This window comes from Suillus bovinus, assembly GCF_016758785.1.
Source record: "Suillus bovinus strain UH-Sbo-P2 chromosome Unknown EDB93scaffold_114, whole genome shotgun sequence".
Classification (NCBI taxonomy): domain Eukaryota; kingdom Fungi; phylum Basidiomycota; class Agaricomycetes; order Boletales; family Suillaceae; genus Suillus; species Suillus bovinus.
The window spans coordinates 47,218-66,256 of record NW_024542170.1 but is presented as its reverse complement, the minus strand read 5'-3'; the positions used below and the strand labels follow the sequence as shown (position 1 = coordinate 66,256).

The 19,039-nt window shown below is 46.7% G+C and overlaps 3 protein-coding genes across 3 annotated transcripts; 2 read left to right on the top strand and 1 right to left on the bottom strand.

The window, feature by feature from the left end:
• Nucleotides 1-4,032: 4,032 nt before the first annotated feature.
• Nucleotides 4,033-7,901, bottom strand: EDB93DRAFT_1108643 (uncharacterized protein; the record flags this gene model as incomplete). The annotated part of the gene is made up of 14 exons (XM_041447866.1): nucleotides 4,033-4,107; nucleotides 4,156-4,202; nucleotides 4,310-4,442; nucleotides 4,521-4,729; nucleotides 4,889-5,075; nucleotides 5,124-5,297; nucleotides 5,359-5,408; nucleotides 5,614-6,512; nucleotides 6,561-6,844; nucleotides 6,893-6,964; nucleotides 7,017-7,049; nucleotides 7,135-7,233; nucleotides 7,364-7,691; nucleotides 7,732-7,901. The coding sequence occupies 14 exons, from the start codon at nucleotides 7,899-7,901 to the stop codon at nucleotides 4,033-4,035; spliced, it is 2,760 nt and encodes a 919-aa protein (XP_041301797.1).
• A 1,122-nt stretch (nucleotides 7,902-9,023) lies between these two features.
• Nucleotides 9,024-11,021, top strand: EDB93DRAFT_1182164 (uncharacterized protein). The gene is made up of 5 exons (XM_041450681.1): nucleotides 9,024-9,583; nucleotides 9,633-9,858; nucleotides 9,917-10,052; nucleotides 10,148-10,743; nucleotides 10,825-11,021. Exons 1-5 carry the CDS (start codon nucleotides 9,156-9,158, stop codon nucleotides 10,894-10,896), a joined length of 1,458 nt encoding a protein of 485 aa, XP_041301796.1. The 5' UTR covers nucleotides 9,024-9,155; the 3' UTR covers nucleotides 10,897-11,021.
• Nucleotides 11,022-15,382: 4,361 nt separating this feature from the next.
• EDB93DRAFT_1182137 (galactose oxidase) lies at nucleotides 15,383-18,766 on the top strand. The gene is made up of 13 exons (XM_041450680.1): nucleotides 15,383-15,925; nucleotides 15,982-16,403; nucleotides 16,453-16,514; nucleotides 16,576-16,663; nucleotides 16,725-16,777; nucleotides 16,828-16,900; nucleotides 16,950-17,162; nucleotides 17,279-17,441; nucleotides 17,489-17,580; nucleotides 17,641-17,929; nucleotides 17,986-18,112; nucleotides 18,162-18,254; nucleotides 18,325-18,766. The coding sequence occupies exons 1-13, from the start codon at nucleotides 15,770-15,772 to the stop codon at nucleotides 18,456-18,458; spliced, it is 1,965 nt and encodes a 654-aa protein (XP_041301795.1). The 5' UTR covers nucleotides 15,383-15,769; the 3' UTR covers nucleotides 18,459-18,766.
• The last annotated feature ends 273 nt before the right edge of the window (nucleotides 18,767-19,039 follow it).

The following is a 19,039-nucleotide window of genomic DNA, read 5'->3' as shown; positions in this document are numbered from 1 at the left end:
ACTTCCCCACAGATAGCAACCTCTCGCGCGACTGAGAGCAGCGGCTCAACGTTATGGATACAAATGTTCTTCCACAGAACACTCGGCCACAAACACGACCAACATTCTATCACTCGTATTACATGACCCTGCAACTGCAAGTGCCGTCATAATGCTTTCCACCTGTGGTATGTTTGGATTTCCCACCACATTCAATTTCTGCAATATCGGAAGGCGAAGTTCACGAAATAGCTCAATAACACGATCCCATTGACAATGATGTAATAGCCACCGATTCAAGGTGAGAGAATGTGACCGAAAGGCTCCTGAAGCCCCGACCTGATGCAATATGATTGACCACGAGGGTCTCCAAATGAGAAAAGAACGCAGAAGAGGAGCGTATGACAGCGGCAGAGGCATTCAAAAGGTAGAGGCATGTATCAGCTTGCAGGTAGCAGTAGGTCTGGATCAAATGGTACTTGACAATGGACCAAAACATCCGATGGCTGACTACACCGCAGGGATCTCAACTAGGGTGTTGAAGTTCTCACACCGTTCAAATAGTACATCCGAGAACGTGCCAAATACTGTTTCCCAACGCGTCATTTCGGCAAAAATTATTTCGAGTAGTTGAGTGTTTGGGGGACGACTATTATGTGTGGGGAACACATTCCATGCGAGTGGTAAGAGGCTGACTGCCAGACCTGAGCAAGCCAAGATGGAAAGCAGAGATGGAAGGAATGGCTTCGATGGAAATTTCCTGGAAGTCCAACTTTGATGATTGAATGTGCCACAACTCACCAAAGGTGGCACACCCGAGTGAAGAGCAGGGGTGAACAGGCAAAATTTTCAGAGATGATGGTCTCTCCACACGAGAAAATGTTGGGACATTTTGGCACATCCTTGATGATGAAGATGAGTATGTCCTGTAGAAGTTCACGGGAAGCTGATAAATGGGTGGTTCTCGGTAGCTCAGGCTGACGGCTTGTGATGCATGTGATGACTAGTCAGGACAATCCACTGACCATATGCAATAATACCTTCATAAAAACACTAATATTAACAAGGAGATACTCATCAGTTACACATCGGGGGTCTCAACATTTTACCTCTTGCAAGATTTCAATCAAAAGCATATCTGGACATGGCTAGAGCACTCCAGAGCACTCTAGAGTACCTTTTGAATGTAATTTCACTGGCGGTAAAAGGTGGTAAAATATTAGTTCCCCGCTGGGCTCAAGTTAGGTTTATAACGATCTTTAATTATAAGGAAATTTTCGAAATATTATGTAATATAATCAAACATTCTTGTCCTTAGATAGGAGAAAAGGTCACTGAAACCAACCCTCCAGCTAAAACCTGTCCGGCACAAAGTACAGTGCTACGGTGGATATATCCACAGTCCGGCGGCAAGAAACAGCCAGGTAGCGGACTTTCAAAACACCCTAGGTACGTCTAATAGTACATGTTAATCTTATCACTCCTTATTATTTTCGTATGGACCTCGTATGAGTCTCAGCTACAGTCGCGGACAAGCAAACTCGACAACTTTGTTTTTGGCTCAGAGAAATTTTTTTGGCATCAAACTGAGTACAGGAATAGATTCCGAGTGTCGAATTACCTCTAAAACTGGTGTTGTTTGAATTTTCCCATGTGTTTTCAGGCTGGCCAAATTTTCGGCCATTTTCAACAACATATATTTATGTCTGTGCAGGCTGCGCTCTGTGGAGTACCGCTTCTATTGACATCATGGCACACTGTGAGACTTGGCGGTGCTGTTTTTGCTTCTGAACTGCCCATTCTGCCACTCTTCCTGTGTAGTGCTGCCGCAGTCTTGTTCTGAACCTTGGTTTGAACCTGAACCTTTCTGAACCGGACACATGGTCCAGTCCAAGGTTCGGCCAAGACTCAGAACCGAACCTTTCTAGAGGTTCGGGGTTTGGGCTGGTAGTGAATAGGTTCGAACAGGTTTGAACCTCTCAATTTCTGTCGGCTTCACACTTTTTTTAAACATATGTAAGTATTCACTACGTGTCAATATATGCAAAGGCATGTGTCTGGAACCACAGGTTTGGGCCATCGGGTGAAATTGATGCAGTCTTGTTGCACCTGCCACGGTTGTGATGCACTGTGACACAGGACTACACTGTCACAAATTCATGTTCAAACACTTATGTCGCATCAAACCTAGGCCTCATCCATGCCACGTCACTCCTCTGCACTCCGAGTCACTCTGACTCTTATCACCAGGGTGGTCATTAAGTTCCTATACTATAGGAAGACTGCAATCCATGACTCGCACAGGCTGGATTAATTTGCGCAGGTGTTACGACTTGGATGGTATCTGTTGGCGACGCTCAAACAGAGCGTGTGTCGTCAACAGTCAAGGACGTCCTTGGGCTAGCCCAAGGTTAGGGGTCTTACTTGGTGAGGCTTCGGCAAGTAAGATTTGATGCCTATGTCCAAATCGGGTAGCTTATGTCAAGCGGGTGCTAGACGATAAGCTATATCGGCCGAGGCTTATGACACCCGAAGGTTAATCGTAAGATCGTCATTAATTAGAAGGACAGAAGTCCGACTAGTTAACAGGGGCTTTGCTCGTTGACGAAGTCGATGAGTAAAGATCGAGACTAAAGACTTATCCGTGAAGAGCAGATAAGAGGATAGAATATAGACTGCTGGCTAGGCAGAAAGGATCACTCTGGTGAGAGTAGGAGGTCAAGAACCAAGTAGATTCAAGTTAAGGAATATGGTACATGGTAACGAGTTTATATAGAGGACATGAAGTGTATTAGTGGGTGATAACTCATACTACCAGAAGAGGGAACTGGTGAAGGGTAAGACCATAAAAGGAAGGCACGTTCGAGGTGATACACGGGTGATCCTGAACGTGCAGATAAGAAAGTGAGTCAAAGATCGAAATAAGAAGTGAAATGCGCAGGGGCACGACCGTGCAACTGCGGAGCTAAATATAAGTAACATGTGCGACTGCGCACAAAGTCATAGATCTAGAAAGGGAACTGGGCATAGGGGACGTGGCATGCGTCGTATCATAGGTTACCATCCAGATGGTAAGGGGACTGTCCACAGGATCAGTCAGGAGGTGGAACGGAGCATGGGTATGCTTCGTCAGCAAAAGGATCCGGCCAGATGTACTGGCTCTGCTGCAGCGACAGGTAGAGGGCGAAGGAGAATGCAAGGATGACCAGTATGACGAGAGTAAGGTCGGGGTAAGGGTGTGATGCAAGGGCTGATACGAGGAGGATCAGGAGAAAAATAGTAGGGGCCCAAGCATCAAGATGTTCTTGTAACAGCAGGTGTTCTCATTGCAGGGAATATGGATCAGTGATCGTAAATAACATCTTGACTTGCTCTCTCCTCTCAAGTACTAACACATGAAGCTCAGCTTCAATCTCACATAATACAGTAACATATACCCATCTCAGATGGGCAGCCAAGTGTGACAATGTACCACTAGGGACGGGCCATCCCATGTGGGCCCATGGGAATAATTGTGCCATGGTACATGAGTGGGCTGAGTGAACATTTGTACCCAAGACAGACAGATGGGCCAGGGGTATATGATATGAACAGTAGTATATGAATGTACTAGTATGTAGGACATTGTGGATAGAATCTGGTCTACAATGGAGACAAGTGGGCTGGACAAACATCAGTACCTGATGCCAACGGAAGGGCCAAGGGCATGGAATATAGACAAATGGGCTGGATGAATGTTTGTACCCAGGGCACACGTATGGGCCAAGGCCATATGGTATAGACAATAGTATAGGAATCTACTAGTATATATAAAATTATCAACAGAATCCGGTCCACAGTGGAGACGAGTGGGCCGGATGAATGTCAGTACCCGATGCCAACGGATGGGCCGAGGGCATATAGTATAGACATTTGTATAGGAATATACTGGTATATACAAAATTATCAATATAATCTGGCCTACAATACAGACAAGTGGGCCAAAAGATTCATATACACAGGGGATCCAGTCAAATGAATCACCCAGTCAAACGCACCACCCGGTCGAACAAATCACCCGGTCGAGTGCACCATCTGGTCGAAAACATCACCCTCTGGAATGCACCACATGGTCAAAAACATCACCCCCTGGAATGCACCACCTGGTTGAAAAGATCACCCAGTCAAATTGCAGACCTCCAGCTGGGGTAGACTAGGATACATTGGTGGATATTTGGGGTGATCTATACAAGGATACTAATTATGCTAAAACACTAGGTAGGTGAATACTGATTGAAGTAGACCACAATAGATGTCCCAGCTGGTATATAAGTGTGTGTTGCTCATGTACCTGATTCTGGCAGATGAATGGATGTCAGATGCAACAACTGGTACATCCAGGAGATATCATCAAGGCAGCTTCTAAAATGGAAACCAAACTGCAATAGTGAATTTTCTCTGATATGTGCATTGTATCGAACAATCTAAATCAACATTCAAAAAAGATTAGGAAGGCTACATGTATGATCCCTTGTCTAAACATCCAGGTCACTGCATTGTACATTGCCATACTTTGCATAGTCTGTCCTTGGAGTTCCGACAAAATTATGGATACTGTCTCTCATGTACCATGCAGTGACAATATGACTGCCCTCTTCAACATTCATGTGATGTCTCACAAGGCAACATGATGCAGCCAACATTGACCCTGAGTCGTATAGAAATTTGATACCAAGATTCATGAAATCCATCACGACCAGGTGATAAATACCTGCAGTTGTCATGATATCAAATGCCTCCGGTCAACATTTGGGATCTCTATGAGGTGGTGAACGGCGGTTGCAGATGACTGACACCACATTGAAGACAGATGTCCAACACTCTAGGTGATAGTACATGTCTTGCAACTAATAATGAATTGTCCATTCACCCAGCCTGACATGGATTTCTATTCCAGCTTGAAAAAGGTCTGGGTGCATGACCTGAAGTGCCGCAGAGACAAGGATACTAGACCTTTGTAATGAGGTCATGATATTGTGGCCACTGTCACCTTTCAATGTGGCTGATACTCCAGGTGAGAAGCCATCTTCCGGATCAAGATTTGGGAAACCGTGTTTCTACAACACTTCAGTCCGGTAACCTCAATCCATATGGACCATACATACCTCTATTCCTTGCTGAAGCCATGCTGGTGATATATTGATGCAACCAGGGGTAACCTTTCCATCCAGACTCGGGTAAAAATTGGACTCATGGGTCCTCCATTCTGTGACCTTCCTGGTTGTGATGCTATCAATCAACAAATCACGCATGGAATGTGTGGCGCAGTACATATCCGTCTGAATTTGTCATATATACCAGATAAGATGAAATAAAAATGAATGTGGATAGAAGACATACCATCATCATACCGGTCATTCCTCCAGGCAAATACCAGACGATAATCCTTCCTCTGGAATCAATGATAATGCTCGGTGTTGTCAACAAAAGCTGCTGAGTAGGAGGGAATTTCTCCAAAAGAGCTTGCTCTCATTTGTCACTTTGACCAGATTCAGTTTTGTCAAGTGATTCATTGTACCTAACCATGTCAATTTCAAGATGAACTGCTGGCAGGTTATTTGACCGGTAAGGATAATATCATCAAAGAAAGCATACCAGGATTAGTATAGGCAATGGCCAGGACATTGGCAAGGTGCTCCAAAGCAATGCATGTGTCGATATCCAAGAGCCCAGTGCTCATTTGCTGTACCGGTTGTTGGGAAATTTTGGAGATGAAGATGTCATACACCAATTCACCAGCTAGGTAGGTCTGGTATAATGCCCAGTCTTGTGGAATGTTCACCATGTGTAGAGGAAATGAATGGCCTGTTAAGGGACAAGGAATGAAGCAAAACCAGGAGAATTTATGCCTGACTGGAGTAAAGACGTTGTTGGTGACAGCACGACCCAAGGCACTGATAGAACTGAATTCAGGGAATATGGGGGTACCAGGGATGACAATGGGTGGTGGGTTGAATGAGGGTGGAGTTGAGACCATTGCTGCAGCCGTCCATTGGTTGTCTCTAAGGTAATGAGCAATGCCACTCACCTGGGTGGCCAAAGTATCTACCAGTCCCTTCTGGATGCCCAATTGTCCGGTATAGTCAGCATGCAGCCGGTTGATGCAATCAGACAGCTTGGTATGAATGGTCTCATCGTGTGTGCAGAGCTCCACCATATTGAGCTGAATCTGGGCCAACATCGCCTCGATATCCACATCCATGGAAGGACGGGGATGCTGGTCGGACTGCAAGGGTAGGGAAGCAGTGACAGGGGAATAGGGTCTGTAAGTGCAAGCCAGATAGACAGGCGAGTACCGGACTTCACCTGGTGTGTCCTCAAATGACGCTGGAGATAGGAGGTGGTCATCGACAGGTTTGATCCAATGATCTGCAGGAAAATCATCTGCAGATGCCAAAGGTGCATCATGCGAGGTGGGACTGGGATCACCGGGACCTGCGACAGCATCAGGATCGAGCATCTCGACATCAACATCCAGGGCCTCTGAGATGGGACTAGGACGACAAGTATGTGTATCTAAATGGATAGATCAGCTAACACACACAAGAGAAACTGAGAGACTACCTTTTCTTGTGGATTTTTTAGCGTTCCTGATCTTGATGGTCATCTTGGAGCAAGTGAGGATAGGTGCAACTGGATGTGTGGGCATGGCAGTCTTGTCAGATGTGTGCATGGCTGGTTCAACCGCCTGGATACATCTCATCCTCCACTTGTTGCAGAGGGTGCAAGTACGGGCTAGCTCGCCCCTCTTTGTGACCCATGGTTCACATTCCAGGTTCATAGATGTACATCTCATACATGGCTGCAGAGATGAACCGATGGGTTGCTATAGAGGCCATCAGTATGACACCACCGGATGGCACAGAATTCATACCGGACGCCGACACTTGCCCTTGCCCTTGGTGTCACCCTTCTTGGTTCCTGCCTGGCATTCACCGGACTTAGACTGACAGAATATTAGATATATATAACACCGGGTCTAGGATATACAAACTTACTGGTTCTTTGCCTTTGCCCGGCTTGACCTTTGTCTGGATCCAAATGAGTTATCAGCCGGTAGAAATACATGGTACTTGCCTTTTCCTTGTAGTCAGTAAGTTCAACTTCATCCTCTACATCTTCCTCCACTTCTGAATCATCCCAATCTGGCATCTCGTCCTTCTTTGAAGGTGGTGGTGGTGGAGGCAGAGCACGGATGACAACAACCGGTAACTTCTGCGAATACCAATATAATTGCCTGTTGTGAGAAAAAATGATGAGCGCACCTTTTTGACCATGTCTCATCTCAAATTCAGTGCCTGAGTTCCTTTGTCAGTGGGGGTAAGTACATAAAAAAACATCATACATCGACATCCGGATTATCACCATCCGGTGACAGAGTCCTTGCCTTGGCCTTTCCCTTTCCCTTGGCCTTTGTCTTGTTGTTGCCGATGCGAACTGCATCGGTTTCGGTATCGGCCAAACACTTTGACTTGGTGATAGCCTTCCGTGCTCGCTCGACAGGACATGGGGGGCTAGTGCTGAATTGTTGTTTGCAAGGTCTCAATGGACCTGCAATTGTACCAGAGGTTGCACCGCCAGGGATACTGACCATCCCTACAGGTGGTAACGTTGCAATGGGAGGGATTGACTGAGAGAGACCTGGTACTGGGGCAGGGAGAGGTAAAGGGAACCTGTTGTAGGTAATCAGAGTTGGTTATGGATAATATTGACAGTATAGCCTGATTTGCACCAACCCCAATACTATGTACAAGGTTCATGGGATAGCCCGTCCCCATTGGTACATTGTCACGTTTGGCTGCCCATCTGAGATGGGTGAATTCACTGAAGGAGCTCGGGCTGTTTGTTGGGCTCTGCACATGGCTTCCCTCGGAGGCAGCCATGTCTTGTCATGTGGATCATCATCCATGGATGCTGCAAGATCAATTAGCCATGAACAGCAGTTGGTGTCATCCAGCTCATCCAAGTGAGTGATATCCTCTTGGTCTGACTCAATATCTGATTCATCATAATTAGCAACAAATTTTAGACTGTCGAGGACAGTAGGGGGTTGCCAATTTTCTTCTGAACAATCACTAACACTCCTAGGGCTGGGGACTCGAGAACATGAATATGAAAGCCTCATTCTTTTTGAAGGCAAGTCTTCAGAGTGATTTTATTTGGAAATTGATGAGATACTGGCTGCACGACACTGATTTCAAAGCCCTTTGAGATTCTGTTGTTGTTTGCACTTGGGTGGGTGTCCGCGGCTCATTTTCAGTGACTTCAAACACAGCAAGTGTTAGACTTTTTTTTTCTTTATGTACGCTAACCTTTTATAAATTCTGACCACAGGATCAAACTTGCACTAGCCTAAAGAACATTTTCCGCATTTTTTGGGATTTTTCTCAATTTGTTTGGGGGGTTGGCCAAATTTTGACTAGTTGCAAAGTTGGACCTTGCCTGAGAGAGATTGGCTTGTGCAAATTACTTCATTATGTCCTAAATATGATGTCTATAGCATTAAAAGTATGATTCGAGCAACTGTGGAGTGCATAAAAATCAAAGACCAGATTTGTCGAGTTTGCTTGTCCGCAACTGTACCGCTCCTCAATAGTTACTGTCCAGAGCCCCAGCGGGTGTGGGCTACCTCTACCAGTAAAGTTCAAGCAGGGCAGTATCAAAGGAGAGGGTGGGTTGCTAGTAATCACTCATGGCTAGCTACTAGGGCTTTGGATATGGTGGGCAGTGTGATCGAAGCAACATGGTATTGTCATGTAAATAGTTGATAAAGAATAGATTGTTAGTTAGGAAGCATTGAAGTGAGCTGGAGGTATCGGGTATTGGTGCTGTAGTTGAATGTCGAGGGTGTTTTTAATGTCCGACGTGCCGTCTGTTAGCTACCAGCTTTGCCCCCGTTCTTGCCGCAGTGCGCCCCGGACTTTTATGCGCCGGAGGGGTGGTTTCAGGGATGTTCTCAGATAGGATATTTCCGAAATCTTACATAACTTCTTTTACGTTGCGCTCCTCGTCCACCATCACAACTTAGCCTTATTGATGTTTACAATAGATTGTCAAATTAACGCTCGAGAGCGAGGCGTATATATAGCTGCGGATTTGAATTGATACCAGATCAACAACTCTTTCAATCTGCAGTGATGTCCACCTCGCCTAAATACGCACCTTACTCACCCCAGGCAATCAAAGCCAACACGATTTCGGTTGAATCCCTAGGAGTGCAATACAACATCCACTCCGTGCGAATCACCTGGGTCGATCTAGCCAACGTTACTAGTTTCCGCGTTGTCCCTCTCAAATCCTTCCATCGCCTCCTCGCTTCCTCCAGGCCGGGTATAACCATCGCCCAATGCGTCTTCGGCTTCGTGATTAACAGAACCGCACCTGGATTTGGGCCTATAGGGGAGTACCTGTTTGTCGTCGATTTGTCATCCATCAGGTTGTGTTCCTACGCGCCAGGACATGTAAGTATTATGGGCTGGTTCCAGGATAAGGTCCCTGCTCCAGGCCGCGTCCTTGGTACGGGTGTACCCATGTGTCCACGATCGGCACTGCATCGTATCGTCAAGTGCGTCCTCTCTGACACCAGTTGATTGTGAACTCACTTGGACGTCCAGCACCGCCAAATCTTACAATGCCGCGTTCCTTGTTGGATTTGAGACCGAATTCATTCTCCTCAAAAGCACAGACCCGATCGAGGGGGTCAATCCACATGGGTGGAACAGCGCACGAGCGCTACCTTCGGGAACCAAGGAAACAGAAGTGATCGAGGAGATTGCACGTGGGCTCATCGAAAGCGGAATCGAACTGATGATGTATCATTCTGAAGCGGCGCCGGGGCAGGTTGGTGTAGCCGACTTTTGTTGGTCTTTCTATCCACTGATTTTGTACTGCCTCATAGTATGAGGTCATAACTGGTCCACTCCCACCTCTTGAAGCTGCTGATGCGCTTGTGCACACACGGGAGACAATCACCAACGTTGCAAGCAAACACGGGTTTCGTGCGACGTTTGCACCAAGGTTACATGCCGATAACTGTACGTATCATTTCCGTAGTCGATCATTTCTCTCCGTCTTCTGCCAATATGTTCACACCCTGAGTCCACCCTGTCTGATTCACGCTCTCGTATAGGTGGCAGTGCAGCTCACACTCATATCTCCGTACATCCTATCAATTCCGAGCATCCATCCAAATCGCCTGCAGGCACGTCAGACAATCTTATCACTCCCCTCGAAAGCGTTTTCCTGGCTGGTGTACTCAGACACCTCCAAGCTTGCTGTGCATTCACGCTCCCCCTACGTGCCTCCTATGCACGCATGCTCGATGGAATTTGGAGCGGCGGGACATGGGTCGCGTGGGGAAGGGACAACCGTGAGGCGCCCGTACGCTTGTGTGTTCCTGCTGCATCTTTAGATCCAAATCCCGCAACCAACGCTCCCTCGAAAAACCATTTCGAAATAAAATGTGTAGATGGCACGTCTTCCCCTTACCTCGTTCTTGCCAGTCTCATCGGCTCTGGGCTTCTTGGCATCCAATCTCAAGCACCGCTCGTAGAGCAAGATTGTGCTACGCCCGCTGCGCTTATGACTGAGGCAGAAAGGGAGGCAGTGGGTGTTACGCGGCGGATGCCGATGTCTTGGGAAGAGGCAAGGGCTGCATTGAAGGCAGATGAAGAATTAAAGGGTGTTCTTGGAGTCCTTGTAGATGGATTCTTATCGGCGGGAGAGGTGAGTCAGGATCTATTGCGTCGTATTTTCAACTGGTCTGCCGTATCATTTATGCGGGTGCTGATTTATTGTTGTAATCAGTTACTGGATGAGCTTCTACGCTCTCCAGCAAGTGAGATGAAGAAAGTGCAGATGCTCGTGGAGTATTTTTAAGATCAGACGGGCTCTTAGGTTTCTTTGATTGTTCCAAGTTTGGATAGCGCATGATTCACTTGTTGATATCAGTGTCGTAAAAATGATGTTCCCCAGTTTCAAAAAATGCCAACATCGTTCACATCTTGGTATCGCGCGACCCTGGTACTGCCTTAGTGACGGTTCCATCGAGTTTCATTCGTCAATACAGCGGCAGTGACATACAGAGTCACGTTTCTTTTGCTTGGCTGGTCGTTTTTGGCTTCAGGCTGATGAGCATAGCCGAGTCATGCGACCATGCCATCAGCTCATGATGGATTATTACGGATACGTGGATACTGGGCAGTGCGGTTTCTACAACAGGCCATCGATCTATGTCTTTGCGGGCTCATGACACTAGCGTAATAGCCGAGACAATGGACGAGGTGGCCGACGTGATGTGATAGATGCCTGGACCCTGCTAGTGGACCAGTAGGGGAGGGCCTGAAAAGTATCAGCTGCTGGCATGGACTTTAGATGGATGAGCTAACTATGCTTCGGGGGGCCAATGAGCGAGGCGCTGGGAAGCACAAACCTTCTTTGATGGCATTAAAGCTGCACGCGGTCACGATGGTTTTGTCTTCAAGTTTGGTTGTACGAAGCACGTGTCGGCAATAATCCCACCCATTTGTTTGCCCGTGTGGACATCCGTCCATTTGACATCCCACGCTTCTGGTAATATGAATATGCTCGTCACAGCTGCCATGTCACCGGTGCATCTCGGCGACAGGACTGCAGGAAAATTGCTACACCCACGAAATGACTGGAAGGAATAGGTTCTACCGCGGTATCATCCGCCAGGCATAACCATTTTGCGATAATTTAAAAGAAAGTCATCTTCTAACCACTGTCACCAGCCTCCCTCGAAAGAAATCGCTCGAGCACCTCAGCAGAACTTCGAACAAACAATGCGTTTTTTCTACCTCACCTTCATTGTTGCATTGGCAGCATCTATAACAGTGTCTGTCACAGCAAGGCAGCAATACACGCGTGACGAAACTGGGAACTTGCGCAGAAAGCCATGTAGCGAGCCTGGAGGCTGGTGCTCAGCGTATACTGATTGTTGCAATATCAATGATTCCTGTGTCAACGAGGCGTGTGTGGGTCCAAGCCGCTCACCCTGAAAACAAGCCGACATGTGGTGGTACACTAGTGAGTGTTCACGTTCGCATTGGTGCTATTGTTGATTGAGCAATATATAAGTGGAAACCTGCTGACTGAGAAATGAACGAAGGCGACATTGGGCATACTATGGAGGACATGATGTCAGTGTATAAGTCTACGTACCATTTGGTCTTCGGGTAAATAGAACAAACCTCAAACAACAATTTTAACAAGAACACACTGTGTTATGCGACCTAAGTTTGAGAGAAAACAAAGACAATCTGGTCGTGATTACAAGACACCACACGCTAATCGTACCGCGTATCACAAACAGAAATATAACTTATGTGTGAACGAGAGCTCATTCCAAAGATGAACAAACTATCGGTTCTTGAAGCGGTACAGCGAATATATAGTGCGAGACGAGTCCGAGTCTGGTGTTCGGAATGGATAGATAGATGAGGGTAATATCCAAACCAAGAACGTCATCTTCATCGGCATCGTCATCCGCGAAGTAGGCGCTATGCCACTATGTGGGGTATACGCTTTGACAAAGAATGTTGATGTTGAATATCAATATTGTGATGCAAGACGATGATATATATATGTACTGGCTCTAATGTCCCCTTGAAACGCTGAATACTACGAATGATCACCATTAACTAAAACCAAAGAGAAACGAGACATACGGTATTTCTCTTTATTCAGTGCACTGGAAAACGTAAACACACGAAAATGCTGTACTATTACAGCAAAGTCCAAAGCGAGGTCGAGGGGGAACAGTTGTATTTCTTTGGATGGGTAGTGGGGTGCTCAAGCTCAATACCGGAGCACGCTATTATAAATCGAGTTCAGTGAGACAGAAAAATAAAAGCGACCCAGTGGTTCTCAAATTGCCATGCTACCCAGTGGAGGGGACTTGTGACCTATGAGAACGGTCCTAAAGCTTGAAGGTTACCAGCGGAAGTAAAGGTAAAACCAGATGCAGATTCACAGGCGAGGCTTGAGTAATAGTACTGTGCCACAATGGTCGAGGTCGTGTGTCACCGCGTTGGGTAAGGTTCGTACTCTATAATGGTTGATAAGATAACGAGGCAACTTGGATAAAAGGGTGAATTAAAGAGAAGAGCTTACATATACGTCCGAGTCGTCAGTTGATGGGACGGTCAATCAGACAAAGACGCACGTGGGGTGTAGACTCGCGTTTGGGCATCGATGTATAGTCGAATGTTGGTCTTGCTCATATTCAAATCAGTATTTCATGCAGGAATTCACATCAAATACACCCCTCACAATAGGATTACAGTAGAAGACGCTCCTGCAGGTTCTACCGGAATTTCGGCCATTTGATAGCAATAACGATTCTACCTAATTGATTAGAATCATGTCCATGAGTATACAAAGCTGGCCGTCATCCTACATTGTTCCCCATCCTCAGAGACATCATTTGAGATCCCCCTCAGAAGATTCTATATCACCTCGCACAAAAAATGTTTCTCTTTCCTCCATGTTGTCGTTGCTTTGACAGCATATACGGCTGTCAGCGCATCATGTACCGAAACACCTTGCATGACAGATGATGATTGCTGCCTATACTGGGTTTGTAAACTTGATGTTAACGTATGAGCAGTGCAATCAGGGTTCAACCACACGACTCACCTGAGCGCCTTAGACTGTAAAGTTGACCTGCACATATGGGTTGAAAATTGAAGACTGAGCCGGCAGTTCGAGTGGTAGGTCGCAACAGTGAATCATGTTTCTAATTTTGCTTTGATATTATGGTTGATGATGCAATACTTGATAGTTCAGAGTTGATTAGTTCTTCGTACTACTTAAATGATGTGTCTTGCTTGGTTGTATTTTGGGACTGCCATGGTGCGCCGTATCCCGCGAGATGCAGTGATTTGATGAGAAATGGATTGGGTCACAGTTGCAGGTTCTACCGGAACTTATGCCATTCGATAGCAATAACGATTCTGCCTGATTAATTAGAATCGTGTCCATGAGTCTACAAAGTTGAACGTCGTCCTACAGTGTTCCCTCATCCTCAGAGATATCATTCGAGATTCCTTTCAGAAGATTCTATATCACTTCGCATATAAAATGCGTTTCTCCTTCCTCACCATTGTCGTTGCTTTGACAGCATCCTTGTCTGTCAGCGCATGTAACGACAAACCTTGCTGATCAGATAAAGATTGCTGCTCAATTTGATCTTGTATGAGCATGAGCAGTGCAACTAGGATTCAACCACGCGACTCACCTGCGCGCCTTCCAATAAGGCACAATGGGCTTGCTCGACGTGGGACGAAAATTGAAAATTGAGCTGACAGTTCGAGCTGCACGTTGCAACAGCGATTCAGATTTTTGATATCATGATTGATGGTGTACTACCTAGTAGTCCGGAGTTGATCAGTTTTTCGTACTACTTGAGCAATGGGAATGACTGAACTTATTGAAAATCATCGACAGTGCCTAGTCTTGCTCGTGAACCACTAAGCCTGAGTTTAAGAGGCTGTCGAAATGAGCGACTGCCGCTCTTGAATATTGGGAGGTTGTTACGAAGATAGAACGCACTGCGCAAAGTCGTAGATACTCTTGAATCTGTTCGTCTAACGTTGGCCACGAAGGCTAGCCATGGATCTCTTCCTCTCTGTTGTCTTCATGATTCGTGACAAACGTGTTATTTTCTGGTGTGCAATCAAAGCCCAAGGTCATACGGGAGCATGCACTTGATGAAAGTGGGAAAAGAGGCCCGGCGACAGATGTGAAGATTGAAAGGAATTAATATTACTGCCTGTACAGTACTTCCCGTCACAGAGTAATGTGCGAAGCTTGAGAGTGATTCTAGCGAATATTGGATCAATGGATAGCCTAGGTACAAGGAACGGTCCGAGTCGATGAGGAAGAGGAACCAAGTTGGTAGAGCGTTAGCTGATAGTCATTAGCTTCGTTTTGCGACTTTCGCCAACGCCGTTGGGTGTCTCCAAGGGAGTACAGCGCCATGGACCAACTTGTACGAGATGTGCACGGACTAGTGGTAACCAATACCATAGTACTGGTACCAATGTGATGGTGGTATTGTCCAATCCATCCAGGAACTGGCCCCGTTGATAAAGAGATCGGTGCTGAAGGAAACTTTTCCCTTGAAAGCGGGCGCGTTGAAGTCGTGAGTGGATGCAGAGGGCATGATGACAATGGATTGGTATATCTCAAGTTGTGTATAAATGGAAGCGGTGTGCCATCACTATGGGCCCATTGATCATTGGTTCAATGCCTCTGCCAGTGCCTTGCTCGCCAGTGTTGTCTCCCGAGACATTGGTGGCGTTGCGAGTAAACATTCAAATTTTCTCACAGTCTTCGTCTCGACCTTACTTTGAGCTCCCCGCGTCGATGTTGAAATATCCACTTGCAGATACAACCATTCTTTATACCCTACAGCATGTACTGCCCGCTCACAAATATCTCGTGCATCCTCGATTTCCTTACCCGCTTTTAAGTTTCATTGACGAGTGGGTCTTATCGCCGGGCCCGCTGATCATTCGCTTCCCGTCCGAAAAGTAGGATATGGATGGACGGTCTGGAAGTCATTTCCCGTTTGTCCGCTAGCGAGGTTTAGCGGATGCGAAAAATGTTTTATTCGAAAGTATTCATCTGTTTACATCGAAAAGCACAGGTCACAAATCAAAACTTTACATGGAGGGGTGGCTGTGCAGCTGCTTATCATTGACCATAATATTCTGAGGTCTGATCGATGGGCAACGAGAAGAAAAATACAAGCAAAGCAGCCGCAAAGGCGGCCAAAAAGCAGAAAGCAGAAGTCAAGACTTCCAAGAAAGAAAAGAAGAAGATCAAAAAGACAACCGATGCACCTCTAGATGATGAAGATTTGGAGGCCATCCTCGACAAGGTAATTTCCATCGCATGCGTCCAAGATCGAGCTGACCTAACGGTATCTGCTAGTAGCTGAACCGCGAATGGGAAGATGCACACAAGGTCACGGAGGAACTAGTCGAGGGCCCACCTTCACGGCGCGCGAACGCGACTCTAACGCCTTGCCCAAGCGGAAACCACTTGTGGTGCATCGGAGGTGAATTCTTTAGCGATGATGGCAAGGCCTACTTTTACAACGACGTCTACCGCTACAACCCTGATAAGGATGAGTGGCGCAAGTTTGTGAGCCCTACTTGCCCTGGGCCTCGCAGCGCACATGCCGTGGTCGCTTCGGCAGCTGGAGGAGGAAAGCTCTTCTTGTTCGGTGGCGAGTTTAGCTCATTGCATCAGAACACCTTCCATCACTACAGGGATTTTTGGTGCTTTGATATCAGCACCCATTCGTGGGATCGCTTGGATACTAAGGTCAGACCCAGCGCGAGGTCAGGACATCGGTGCGTAAGAAATACTTTTGTGCTTCATCTAATTCTCAGCGTTGTACAGAATGGCAATGTGGAAGCACTACATCGTTCTATTTGGTGGTTTTTATGACCCAGGGTATCGCAGTATGTCTCCAGCATGGAATCCCGCTTGTTCGTGTTGCACTAATATATGTAAAAAATCAAGCCCAATATCTAAATGATACCTGGGTATTTGATACTCAGGAGTATAAATGGCGACAGATCGAATTCAAGGATAATGATCGGAAACTGTCGTGCGTCGTTCCCTGTTTACTTCCTCGAATTTTACCTAGTCATACATCAATTACTACGCAGCGCTAGGAGCGGGTTCTCCTTTCTCTCCACGCCAGAAGGAATTGTTTTACATGGTATGTATGCAACTTTGTCATCAGACACCACTTCCCTATGATGCATGCAGGAGGTTATTGTAAAGAATACACCAAGGGTAAACGTCCTGTTGGCGTAATGCTCGACGACACCTGGTTTCTCCGGTAGGATTTTCCATCTCCTGCTTCCTATCCCATTGCAGCTCGTACACAGCATGTCACTCGAAACTTCACAATCTACATCAGTCTCCTCGGATTCGCTCAGTTTAAAATGGGAAAGGCGAAAGAAACCAACCTTCACGCCGCATATCCGGAGCGGCTGCACTATGGCACTATGGTCAGCCAAGGGTATGGGCATCCTGTTTGGCGGCGTGACAGACGACGACAGGGATGAAGAGAGCCTCGAGAGCATATTTTGGAATGATCTGTAAGTTATCTGAAGGAGCCTCAGTCGGCGTGTGGGTTGTTGTCATCTCGTGAGACGTTATCTTGGCTTGCGGTTATACTGGTGGTGGAACTGCAGACTGACACAATCTTGCGCAGCTACGGATATCAACTCGTTGGCAATGGGCGTTGGCAATCAATGACACTCAAGAAGCAGAAAAAATCCGGGAGAAGTGGAAAGCGAAAGCCTGCAGCTGTTCAGCAAGGAGAATCGGATGAAGATGACGATACAGTCACGACCCAAGAGGCTAAGAACACCAAGGTCTGATTCCACTCATGCGGTGTTGGATATCTAACTCAGACTAGCAGGACCCTGATGTTGATCCTGATGATCCAATACTAACAACCCCAATACCACGGTACAACGCCATGTTAGCTGCACTGAGGAATACACTATACATGTACGTGGATCTTTGCCATGATCATCGTGTACTGCCTTAATCGTTCTCCGCCCATATCAGCTATGGCGGCATCTTTGAGCGTGGGTCAAGGGAATACACACTTGATGATTTCTATTCTATCCAGCTCGACAAGCTCGAACGGTACACGTGCCTTAAGCACAGCGGTATCGTTATCCCAGTGGAGGGCGACGAGAGCAGCAGCGACGAAGATGACGAGGGTGTAGAGAGCGACGAAGATGGTGATAGTGATAATGAAACGCGAGCAGGGGAAGATGATGTGGGACTAAACCTTGAAAAGCTTGATGATAGTCACGATGACGAAGAAGCTGATGAGCCTGTAGATGTGCGAGTGAGTACACACATGATTATGTTGTGTGGTGCAGTGAAAATTGATGGTGCTTCGAGCACCACGAGGTACGTGCGCAGGCGACGGCATTCATGGGTGTATCCAAAGATACAGCGCGCTCTGCGGAGGATGTGATTAGCACACCAGAACCGGGAGAGACACTAGCCCTGTTTTATGCTCGAAGTCGTAAGCTTCTCTTTACCTCAGTCTCGCTTTAGCTCTGATCATTATGAAGGCGAATATTGGACCCAGAAAGCCCACGGCGTGAGCGATCATCGAGGCAAACAACTCAGGAGGGATGGCTTCAGCTTTGCAGAAGAACGGTATGGTACGTCTGATTGCGGTTGGTCAGCATTGACCATGTGTGTCGCTGACCATTCATTTTGTTACCCCGTTAGCGGAGTACAAACCTATCCTCGAAGAAGTAGAGAAGATCCTGGCCGAGGCAGGCCTCGATGAGGACGAGATGCGAGCAGGTGCTGCTCAGACTGGCGGAGGCGGAGGCATCGTGTCAAGTCGGAACCGTCGGTGAATAGTTGTGAACATCACAGATATATTTAGCGGAGGTGTAAGAAAGTCATTGAATAGTGACAGTCGGCCTAAGTCGTCCAGTGACATATCTTGTTCACGACGGACGCCAAGTTAGAAATTTAACCCAGATGAGTTTCACCTCGCACGCGTACTAACAATGACATTCTACAACAACTTCTGATTTGGGGGTTGACATGATCTCCTCAGTAATCTCTCTGTGTTACACTCCTAGACATCAACCGTAAGGCACGCCTGCGGGCAATTATCGCAGGACCCCCTATCCATAGAGCAAATCGCAATACAAGATTCCAAGTTGCAACATTACGAATAGCTTCTATAAGCGCGGCGTCCAAACATATTTCGCGCGTCACACTTAGAGCGCTGTACAGATCCCCAAACAAAATTCCATAAGGTCTACTTGACGAAATAACCAGATGATGTTTGGACTCAGCGAATCTAGACCGGCCTGAGATTCAAAAATATAATATATAGACTATTAAAAGCCCGTAGGCTTTTCGGGATACCTAGAATAGTTTGTAGCCTCCTGTGAATGTACTAGTAAGTGTCCACTAATATGGTAAG

What these genes read in the sequence shown, in the direction of transcription:
- EDB93DRAFT_1182137 (XM_041450680.1), top strand. Translation starts at nt 15,770, where the DNA reads ATGGGCAACGAGAAGAAAAATACAAGCAAAGCAGCCGCAAAGGCGGCC. An exon ending in AGCGCGAGGTCAGGACATCG is followed by an intron (nt 16,404 to 16,452) that starts GTGCGTAAGAAA and finishes AGCGTTGTACAG; the next exon opens with AATGGCAATGTGGAAGCACT. An exon ending in ATGAGCCTGTAGATGTGCGA is followed by an intron (nt 17,930 to 17,985) that starts GTGAGTACACAC and finishes TGGTGCTTCGAG; the next exon opens with CACCACGAGGTACGTGCGCA.
- EDB93DRAFT_1182164 (XM_041450681.1), top strand. Translation starts at nt 9,156, where the DNA reads ATGTCCACCTCGCCTAAATACGCACCTTACTCACCCCAGGCAATCAAA. An exon ending in AAGGTTACATGCCGATAACT is followed by an intron (nt 10,053 to 10,147) that starts GTACGTATCATT and finishes GCTCTCGTATAG; the next exon opens with GTGGCAGTGCAGCTCACACT. An exon ending in GATTCTTATCGGCGGGAGAG is followed by an intron (nt 10,744 to 10,824) that starts GTGAGTCAGGAT and finishes TGTTGTAATCAG; the next exon opens with TTACTGGATGAGCTTCTACG.